General features: G+C 38.9%; 1 protein-coding gene across 5 annotated transcripts in view; it reads right to left on the reverse strand.

Annotated features, from left to right (window-relative positions):
* Positions 1-2,939: 2,939 nt before the first annotated feature.
* fam131ab (family with sequence similarity 131 member Ab) overlaps positions 2,940-11,533 on the reverse strand; it is a 53,581-nt gene continuing 44,987 nt past the window's right edge. For all 5 annotated transcript variants that reach the window (XM_073922639.1, NM_001100155.1, XM_073922637.1 and 2 more), the window contains 2 exon segments: positions 9,882-10,013; positions 2,940-3,973 (listed from right to left, as the gene is read on the reverse strand). In XM_073922639.1, the coding sequence (XP_073778740.1) occupies positions 3,477-3,973; positions 9,882-10,013 (629 nt within the window). In that variant the 3' untranslated portion in view covers positions 2,940-3,476.

The following is an 11,533-nucleotide window of genomic DNA, read 5'->3' on the forward strand; positions in this document are numbered from 1 at the left end:
CCACAAACCGTGCGAAACAACTGGATGTCCAGATCCAAACATTCTCCACTTCATGTTCGGCACTTGCAACACATGCAAAGAGTTAGGTCAACGTCAGTCTTACTTCCTCCTTTTTGCAAAAGTTTGTTTGTAAGTTCATCAAGATGCACTTTTTTTCGTAAGCCTGAGAACGAAAGATTCAGTCTTGTGTTGAAAGTTGAGTTTTCCCCAACGCAATAATGAGAATATAGAACGAAAAGTCAAACCGTGAGAGCAAATCTTACATTCTTCATCGTAAACCTTGTAAGTTCATCCAGATTTTTTTTCATAATTCTGAGAACAAAAGATTGGCTTTTGTTTGAAGTCTGTTTCCGACTTAACACCACTTTGTAGTTTGTTTTTAGTTCGTCAGGATCCACTTTTTTTTCGTAAGCCTGAGAACAAAGATTTGGTCATGGGTTGAAAGTTGAGTTTTCCCAACACAATAATCAAAATACTAAACAAAAAGTCAAACAGTAAGAGCAAATATTACATTCCTCTTTGTAAACCTTACAAGTTCGTCCAAAGTTTTTGGTAATTCCGAGAACAAAAGATTTGCTTGTGTTCAAAGTCTATTTCCATTAACAGAAAACAAATTATGAAGTCTCACATTGGAGTTTAGTTCGTCTTTTTCGTAAGGCTAGAAATTAAAGATTCAGTCTTGTATTGAAAGTTGAGTTTTTCAAACGCAATAATGAAAATACAGAACGAAAAGTCAAACCGTGAGAGCAAATGTTATATTCTTCTTTGTAAATGTTGTAAATTCGTCCAGATTTTTTTGCAAATCTTTTGTTCTTGAAATTACTTTTGTTTGAAGTCTGTTTCCAACTTAACACCATCGTGAAACTTTGTAGTTTGTTTTTAGTTCGTCAAGATCCACTTTTTTTTTCATAAGCCTGAGAACAAAGATTCGGTCTTGTGTCGAAAGTCGAGTTTTCCCAACTCAGTAATGAAGCGTCAAACTGTGAGCAAATATTACATTAATCATTTTAAACCTTATAAGTTTGTCTAATTTTAATTTTTTTCATAATTCCGAGAACAAAACATCCGCTTCTGTTTAAAGTCTAATTCCCTTGACATAATTAAAATTATGAAGTTTCACATTGGAGTTTAGTTCGTCATTTTTTGTAAGCCCAGAAACTAAAGATTCAGTCTTGTGTTGAAAGTTGAGTTTTCCCAACGCAATAATGAAAATAGAGAACAAAAAGTCAAACCATGAGAGCAAATATTACATTCTTCGTTGTAAACCTTGTAAGCTCCTCAGGATTTTTTTTTTCGCAATTCTGAGGACAAAAGATTTGCTTTTGTTCGAAGTCTGTTTCCGACTTCACACCATTGTGAAACTTTGTAGTTTGTTTTTAGTTCATGAAGATCCACTTTTTTCCTTAGCCTGAGAAAAAGATTCGGTCTTGTGTCGAAAGATGAGTTTTCCCAACTTAATAATTAAGCATCAAACTGTGAGAGCAAATACTACATTCCTCATCGTAAAACTTGCAAGTTTGTCCAATTTTTTTTGTAATTACGATAATAAAGAATTTGCTTGAGTTCAAAGTCTAATTCCCTTGACATGAAACAAACAATAAAGTTTCACAATGGAGTTTAGTTCGTCATTTTTCATAAGCCCAGAAACGAAAGATTCAGTCTTGTGTTGAAAGTTGAGTTTTTCAAACGCAATAATGAAAATATAGAACGAACAGTCAAACCGTGAGAGCAAATATTACATTCTTCATTGTAAACCTTGTAAATTGGTCCAGATTTAGTTTAGCAAATTTTTTGTTGTTGAAATTACTTTTGTTTGAAGTCTGTTTCCAACTTAACACCATCGTGAAACTTTGTAGTTTGTTTTTAGTTCGTCAAGATCCACTTTTTGTGTCGAAAGTCAAGTTTTCCCAACTCAATAATGAAGTGTTAAACTGAGTAAATATTACATTCCTCATTTTAAACATTTTAAGTTCGTCCAATTTTTTTTCCATAATTCCGAGACAAAAGATCGGATTTTGACTAAAGTCTACTTCTGTTGACATAAAACAAATTATAAAGTTTCACAATGGGATTTAGTTCGTGTTTTTTACGCAAGTACAAGAACAAAAGATTCAGTCTCGAGTTGAACGAACAAAATGTCACAATGTTTTTCGTAATTCTGAGAACAAAAGATTTGCTTGTGTTCAAAGTCTGTTTCCCATAGACACAACACCATTGTGAAACTTTATATATAGTTCGTCAAGATTCACTTTTTTGATAAGCCTGAAAATGAAAGATTCATTCTTGTGTTGAAAGTCGAGTTTTCCCCTACTCAATAACGAAAAGTCAAACTGTGGGAGCAAATATTACATTCCTCACTGTAAACCTTGTAATTTTGTGCAAATTTGTTTGGTGAAATCCCAAGAACAAAAGTCTAATTCCCATGCCCAAAAATTATGAAGTTTCACAATAGTGTTTAGTTCGTCAAGATGCAGTTTTTCGTAAGCCTAAAAACAAAAGATTCAGTCGTGTTGAAAGTTCGGTTTTCCCAACGCAATAATGAAAATACAAAACAAAAAGTCAAACCATGAGAGCAAATATTACATTCCTCCTTGTAAACCTTACAAGCTCGTCCAAAATTGTTTTCGTAATTCCGAGAACAAATGATTTGCTTGTGTTCAGTCTAATTCCCTTGACCTAAAATAAATGATCGAGTTTCACAGTGGAGTTTAGTTCATCATTTTAAGCCTAAGAACGAAAGATTCAGTGGTGTTGAAAGTTGAGTTTTTACAACGCAATAAAAAAAAATACAGAACGAAAAGTCAAACCGTGAGATCAAATATTACATTCTTCACTGTAAACCTTGTAAGTTTGTCCATTTTTTTCGTAATTCTGAGAAAAAAAGATTTGCTCGTGTTCAAAGGCTAATTCCGATAGACACAACACCACCAGAGCAAAAGTTGGGCCTGGACTAAAATGCCTTTTTATTTGCTAAATTTAGTAAGGTAATTTTTCCATGTGCCAAATTTTAATTATCCTATTCCTGAAGGCAAAAGATTGACTTTTGCAATTAAACACTGTTTTTCCACCTTTATATATAAAAAGACCAAGTCTTACATTCTTCCATCGTAAAACATTCTACAATTTGGTTTTCAGTTCGTCAAGTTTGTTTAAGTTTATCAAGATGCATTTTTAATTAGCCTGAGAATGAAAGATTCGCTCTCGCGTTCAGAGTCAGCATTTTCCACCTCAATAACAAAATTACACAATTAAAGGTCAAACCAGCAAACGCAAGTCTTACATTCCTCCGATTTTAAGATCAAGATGCATTTTTTTGTTTAGCCTGAGAACGAAATTCAGTCTGGCATTCAGAGTGAGCATTTTCCCACCTCAAATACAGGTCAAACCTTGAGAGCGAAAGTTGCACTCGGAGCAAAATGCAAATCAGTGGGCGGAGTCCAAAATTAAACATGCACGTGATGTCAAACGAAGATGCATCACTGCTCCTCCCGCTCTTCCTCATCCACGTCTTCCTCGTCGAGTGAAACGACACCAGATGAAGCGACGTCCGACACTTTCCTTCGCGGCGAATATTCTGGCGGGAGACAAACTCCGCCCCCACAGTCCTTATAAGGCGAGTCCTCATCTTCGAATGTCTCGGAATACGTTTCCAAGCAACAAGGGGAGTGGCCCCGCCTAAGCCCCGCCCTGTGTAGGCGTGCTAACAGTTGCTCCTCCCCTCCATGCAGAGCACTGAGGATTTTAGCGGTGAGATCTGCGGCCGGTGAGTCCCCTTGACGCCCGATGTCCCGCAGCAGGGGGTGTCTTTCGTCCAAACTGCACATGCTGGAGCAGAGCGTGTCGGACTGCGACCCCGGCGACCCCACAGGAGGTGAAAGGTCGGCGCCGACGCCGCTCTCTACCTCACACACACCTGGAGCCCGTAGGTGAGTCTGGAGGAGATCCCGCAGGTAATGAGGATATGAGGACAGGTCTGGGGAGAGACCATACCAGTGTTAGAATTAAACTAACTATATAAAATAATTAGTGCTGGGCAAAAATGTTTTTAAAATGAATGATTAATTACATCACATGCATTGCTCAGGTGTGAGTTTCTCACAGACTTCAACAGAGTGTCAAAATCTTGATAATTCTGTGGGTCTCGTCTATCAAATCTGAGCTTTATGGTGTAATTTCTATTGGATTCGCATCAGGTGATTGGCTGGGCCAATCTACAGCTTGATTTTCTTTCTCTGAAAGCATCTGAGAGTCTCCTCGGCTGTGTTTTGGATCATTGTCCTGCTGGAATGTCCACCCTGTTTTCATCTTCATCCTCCTGCTAATGTAGATGTTGGACTGAAGCAGCTGATCTTCATTTACACTGAGGAAGGGCAGAGGATTGCTGAAGAACTACTGAGAGATTTCAGCTGCTGTCTGGGCTTTCACTGCTGAACTACACCTCCCTTTCTTCATGTGTTCAATACATTTTCCCTGCGTCATTTCATTTTATTACACATAACTTCATTTGTAAACTAATTAGATTTGTTTTCTTTGTATATATAGATTTCTTTGGTTGCTATCAACATCTGGGGAAGATTTCATGTCTGCAGCACCTTCAAAAATCTGTTTTCTAAGAAAAACGATGATGGATTCAGTATTTATTTTTCCTACTGTATATACAATCATTAAGAAAAAATACTAAATAACAATATCAATATTATATATATATTAAATTAATTATATGTACAATAATATTACACAAAAAATTCAAACAAAATAAGCAATAGTCCAAACTTTTAACAGTTTTAAATCACAGAGTATTTAGAAATGTACATGAAATTATATTATTTAGAATTATATTAATATAACAATTATATTAGAATGTTAATTTAAATTATACATTGATTTTTGAAAAAATATTAACATTGAAAATATTTAACAGTGTTTTTAATAACAATAATAATTCCCTGCATTTATATAGCGCTTTTCTGGCAACTCGAAGTGCTTTACACATTAGGGGAAACTCCTCATTCACCACCAGTGTGCTGCATCCACCTGGTAGACGCGACGACCGCCATATTGCAATTTTAATATTATAAAATAATTATAATAATAATAATTCATTAATAAGTATCATGTAACATAATTTTGGGAAATATTTCAAATAGAAAAAAAAACATAGGAGCTAATCATTTTAACTTCAACTGTATTTGCATATGGCGGTTCATTCTGCTGTGGCGACCCCAGATAAATAAAGGGACTGAGCCAAAAAGAAAATGAATGAATTAATGAGTGAATATATGTATATGGGTTGTAGTTATGGTGTTATAATGTTTATTTATTTTTATTATAATGTTTGTGTAAATCATATGTTTGTATTATAATGAGTAATTATAGCCGGCAGCTAGCTCTCTGCAACTCTCATATGGTCGCCCACTGAAGCTAAGCAGGGCTGCGCCCGGTCAGTACCTGGATGGGAGACCACATGGGAAAGCTAGGTTGCTGCCGGAAGTGGTGTTAGTGAGGCCAGCAGGGGGCGCCCAACCTGCGGTCTGTGTGGGGTCTAATGCCCCAGTATAGTGACGGGGACTCTATACTGCTCAGTGAGCGCCGTCTTTCGGATGAGACGTTAAACCGAGGTCCTGACTCTCTGTGGTCGTTAAAAATCCCAGGATGTCCTTCAAAAAGAGTAGGGGTTTAACCCCGGCATCCTGGCCAAATCTGCCCACTGGCCTCTGTCCATCATGGCCTCCTAACCCTCCCCATATCATGATTGGCATATCATCACTCTGTCTCCTCTCCACCAATCAGCTGGTGTGTGGTGTGCGGTCTGGCGCAAAATGGCTGCCGTCGTGTCATTCAAGTGGATGCTGCACACTGGTGGTGGATGAGGAGATCCCCCCCCCCATTGTGTAAAGCGCTTTGAGTGCCCAGAAAAGCGCTATATAAATGTAACGAATTATTATTATTATTATTATTATTATTATTATTATTATTATAATTGTTAACAGTATTTTAAAAAATCTTGTCACAACTTCTGTTAAAAGTTAATATGCAAATAATTGGATTAATCTATTGTTACATTCATTTATTCATTCATTCATTTTCCGGCTTAGTCCCTTCATTCGTCAGGGGTCGCCACAGCGGAATGAACCGCCAACTTATCCAGCATATGTTATACCCAGCGGATGCCCTTCCAGCTGCAACCCAGTACTGGGAAACACCCATACACAATCATTCACACACACTACGGCCAATTTAGTTCATCAATTCCCCTATAGCGCATGTGTTTGGACTGTGGAGGGAACACAGAGTACCCTGAGGAAACCCACACCAACACAGGGAGAACATGCAAACTCCACATAGAAACGCCAACTGACCCATCCGGGTCTCGAACCAGCGACCTTCTTGCTGTGAGGAGATTGTGCTAACCACTGAGCCATATCGTTACATTCGGTAGTTAATTAAATTCAGACTGTCTGTTGCTATGCAGAAGGGCATTTGTCTCTCAGTAGTTCATTGTCAGTGTAAGTGTGTAGTAAAGAGTGTAGTTAAACACAACACGGTGTAAAGCTGCACACTTTATCTGTACACACAGCACTTCTCTCTCTCTCTTTCTCTCTGTCTCTTTTCCCTCTCTCTCTATCTGCAGAACACATTAAACTTGCAGGAGAAATGAACGCTCGGAGATCAAATAGCGGCAGAAAGCAAAACGAGAGAGAGGGAGAAAGAGAGAGAGAGAGATGTTTTCTGAAGGAAAGTAGGGCACTAGGACAATAATGTCTGCATTTACTCTGACAATGAGAGAAAAAGACACAAAGGGACTCCAGACAGAAGGAATATACAGAGATGCTGCAATTAAACATCTGTGGACTCAAACATGAGGAATAGAAATGCACCGGCTGCCGATATTGATAGATATTCATGCTGATGTTGGATTCATTTAGAGCAGGGGTCACCAAACTTATTCCTGGAGGGCCGGTGTCTTTTTTTTCCAACCCTAATCAAACACACCTGAACAAGGTAATCAAGGTCTTACTTGGTATACTTGAAACATCCAGGCAGGTGTGTTGAGGCACGTTGGAACTAAACCCTGCAGGGACACCGGCCCTCCAGGACCGAGATTGGTGACCCCTGATTTAGAGTAAAGCCGATACAGATGGTAAACACACACATGACATGGTGGCAGTGAGTTGCATGTCTTTTAAATGACTTCCAAAGCAAAATATAATCTGTAGAAAACGTCAGACGTTAGCATAATGCTGGCACGGTGGCTCAGTGGTCAGCACTGTGGCCTCAGCAAGAAGGTTGCTGGTTCAAGTCCCAGCTGGGTCAGTCATCATTTCTGTGTGGAGTTCTCCTGGTGTTGGTGTGGGTTTCCTCCGGGTGCTCTGGTTTCCCCCACAGTCCAAACACATGCGCTGTAGGGGAATTGATGAACTAAATTGGCCGTAGTGTATGAGTGTGTGTGTGTGTGAATGAGTGTGTATGGGTGTTTCCTAGTACTAGGTTGCAGCTGTAAGGGCGTCAGTTGTGTAAAACATATGCTGGAATAATTGCCGGTTCATTACGCTGTTGTGACCATTGATAAATAAGGGACTATGCCGAAGAAAAAAAAAATGAATGAATAAATACTAAATTTACTGACCCAGCAACCTTATGGCTGGAGGCCACAGTGCTAACCACTGAGCCACCATGCCGCCCATTATCTCAACTCATCAGATAAAATTTGCACAGCTTAAACAATTTAGATGAAACCATGATAATTCAACTTTAAAAATAAGTTAAAGAGCCCCTATTATGGGATTTTGGGAATGAGCTTCCATGTAGTGTAACACTGCTCTAATGGCTCATTTCCACTGACTGGTACAGTACGGTACGGTTCGGGTCGGTACAGGTCATATCTATCAGGCTTGGGTTTCCATTGCAAGTGTACCCTTTTGGTGGGCGTGATGTATGACAAAGTTTCAGCCGCATCATTCTCGCTCGAGAAAATGTCTACAATTAAGCAGTACGGGTCGCTCACATATTGACCTTATTCTCCGCAGACGAGCGAACGCTGCCATTTGAATCTTTTTGGCTCGAGACTTCCGGTCTCATTCATTTCCATTCATTTTTAGACGTTAAAAACTGCTCGTTACGCTGCTTGATGTTGCAATTTGATATTTTCCTATTATATTATTCTACTTGGTCTGTATAGTCATGCAAACATTTGTTTGTAGAGCGAGTAGTTTGACCGTTTTCTGCCGTTTATTATTCCTAGTCATTTCTCCCACAGGCGACTAAATCAGAAGTTCTGAGACAATCGCGAAAACAGGCGCACTTCTGCATTTTAGAATAAGGTCAATATAAGAAGCACTTCTCACAAAACAGATGCCTACTGTAACGTCTGTAATTATGTTAAATAAATAAATAAATGAACGCATATGAACACATATGGCCCGTTTCCACTGAGTGGTACGGTACGGTTCGGTGTGGTACGCTTTTATGGCCGTTTCCACTGTCAAAAGGCGTACCGAACCAAACCGTACCGTACCACTTTTTCGGCACCCTTTCGAAAGGGTCCCAAACCCAAGAAAGGGTACCAAAAGGCGCGCAGCTGAGCGCTATTGGTTTACAGAGATACGTCATTCGCTTGCGCAACAAGCCAGAATGCAAACAATGAACCCGCCATGTTTGAAATACACAGCGAGCGCAAGTAATCTCTCGCTGTGTGTCTATATCTGAAATAACTAACTTCTTGAGCTGATGATAATAGTGTGCGCTTGATTATTGACAAGCTTTGGAAACCCGATCCTGTGAGAAGCTGACAAACGCGAGAATGACACACTCAGAAAGAAAAGGACAAACGCGAGAGTGGAGCGTGGAAAAAAATGGAAAGCTAAGGAGCTCGTTATTTCTTCAGCAAACGAGAACAAACTGCCTTGTTTTCATTTTTATCATCACCTTTTAGACTAATATGAACTCAGAATGATGGAGTGACTCTAACAGAGGCTACACGTGCTGCTGAAGATTACAGACACAGATGAGGGGTTTTCACTGACTGTGGGTTATATTTTGTGTTGTTTTGAACCTTATTAAGGATGAAATGTCTGCTTTGTGTAGTTTTTCTGTAGTTGGTAACATATCGGAGACCGTAAGGGTCTGTATGTGTTCATATGTTTTCATTTATTTATTTATTTGGTCCCACTTTATATTAAGTGTCCCTAACTACTATGTACTTACTTTAAAAAATAAATACAATGTACTTACTGTGTTTATAATGTATTTGAGAACACTTGTGGTGCTTTTGAGTTGGGATAGCAGTTGGGTTATGGATAGGTTTGGTGGTATGGGTTGGTTTAAGGGTAGGTTAAGGTGTAAGGGATGTTCAACAGTGTATTTACAAATGTAATTACAAAAGTTAATTACAGATGTAATTACATACATGTATTTAATCAAGCATAAGTACACAGTAAATATTGTCTGCATACATGTATTTACACAATAAGTACATTTTAACAAACTATTAATTCCTGTGTAAGTACATATTAGTTAAGGCCACAATATAAAGTGGGACCATTTATTTAATATAATTACAGACGTTACAGTAGGCCATTTTGTACTGTCATTGATCTGCAGTTATAATCAACTCATGTTCATAGAAAAGTCAGTAATAAACATTTATACAGAAGTATTTATGTGTGTAAAGCGTCTGTTTTGTGAGAAGTGCTGCTCATATGATATGTGAGCGCCCTGTGCAGCTTTATTGTAGACATTTTCTCGAGCGAAAATTACGTTAAACTGTAGGACCAAATTTAACCAAAAGGGTTTGTCCGTGTTTTACCCTATCTGCGTGTAAATAACCCAGCATTTGTTAAAGTGTGTGTTTTATGAATGTGCGCATGTGTGTGTGTGTGTACCTGTGCTCTGAGTAACGGGCTCGTTTGCAGGTAGGAAATCTTCATCATAGGAGTCGTCATTAGATTCGTCTCCGTCCACTGAAGACCAGGCTCGAAGTTTAGCCTCCGCGATAGCAAACTGCTCCGCCACGCCTGGTAAAAACGCAAAAACAACAAAACTTCAAAGCAATTCCATGCAAACGTCAGCCATGAAAAAAATTAAAATCTAGAATAGTGAAACCCTTTCTAAGTTTGTGTAGGCTTGCATTTTACAACCAGGCCCGGATTGGTTAATCGGGAGGACCGGGAAAATTCGCCGGTATGCCAGTCCGTTTTTTGGCCGCAAGGGCCGGTGTCTCTAGCTGCTTGCACTCTCAGCAGTCACACTTTTTACATTTCTTTATTTATTTGTCCATAGCCTCACTCTTTTTATTTATTATTTTGCCGCAGCTCTGCTCTTTTTATTTATTTTCTCACAGCCCCGTGAGCAGAATGCAGCCGTCAGGCTAATGATGATGAAATGATCATTCCACCCCAAACAGCGGCATCCTTAGTTAATATAAGAATTTTAATAATTAATATTAATGAATATTACACCTGCTCAATGAAAATCAGATGATTCACTACATTATCCAGTTAAACTCTGCTGTTATTTTGGGATTTCCGCCTGGATTTTGCCTACCCGAATTTAAAAGCTTCCCAAATCCACATGCAGAGGTGTAAATGCAAAGATTTGGTATAATTTTATAGAAAACCATTTGAATTTTCATAAAACACTATTGAAAGTGTTTAAAATATCTGTATATGTTGTCGGTGTTATAATAAACACCTAAAAAAGAGGCGCCTTTTGTATTTTTTATTTTTATAAACTCAAATTTGAGAGTGTACCTTTTAGGTTGTGTGGGGTCTAGTGTGCTGTAATTAATTTCGGTGGTTCCTGCACATGTCTGTAATCATAGGAAAACAGAAAACTGTCTCCACCATAATCTATGCAAAAGTTATTGCATTCCAACTAATGAGAGGTGCTGTACAAGCCACAGGGAGCGATCATTGTTTTCCTATTTCACTATTAGAGGTGTGAACCTATACTGGTCTAACGGTTCGATTCGGTTCAATTCGATATCTCGGTGCATCGACTATGCTTTCCATATAAAGTATTATATTTTAGGGGGGAGGCTATAACAAGCTGTCTGTATAAACATACAGCACCACCTTGTCTCTCATTCAAACACTTACACAAACATAGACAGCACCAAACAGGCACACACACACTTAAGCCCTCGCAACAGGTAGAGCAGAAAAACGAAAAAGAAAAAAGAAAAAAAAACTGGAAAAAAGAAGCACTTTTCCGACGGTCCCTTACTGAGAGCTTCCCTCAGCGCGAGCTCTCCCAGCTAAACGCATATTGCGAGGGCTTAAACGGAGCAGTGCTCGTATTATCCAGCGAAAAAAAAAGAAAGACAGCTGTGAAACATAACCAGCTTTGTCTTTGTGTAGGAAACACACTTTAGATCTTTTTAGGGTAAGAGGTTTTTGAGTTATTGCCGTCTATAACTGAATGTGTGTCAGGAATATTGAAAACAAAACCAACTGAACCCCGCTTATTTCTGGCATATCCCTGGATGTACAGCGCCCTTGGCATTTGCCTATGGTGTCTATGCCACGGACCGGCC

The sequence above is a fragment of the Danio rerio genome, chromosome 15, assembly GCF_049306965.1.
Source record: "Danio rerio strain Tuebingen ecotype United States chromosome 15, GRCz12tu, whole genome shotgun sequence".
In the NCBI taxonomy this organism is placed as follows: domain Eukaryota; kingdom Metazoa; phylum Chordata; class Actinopteri; order Cypriniformes; family Danionidae; genus Danio; species Danio rerio.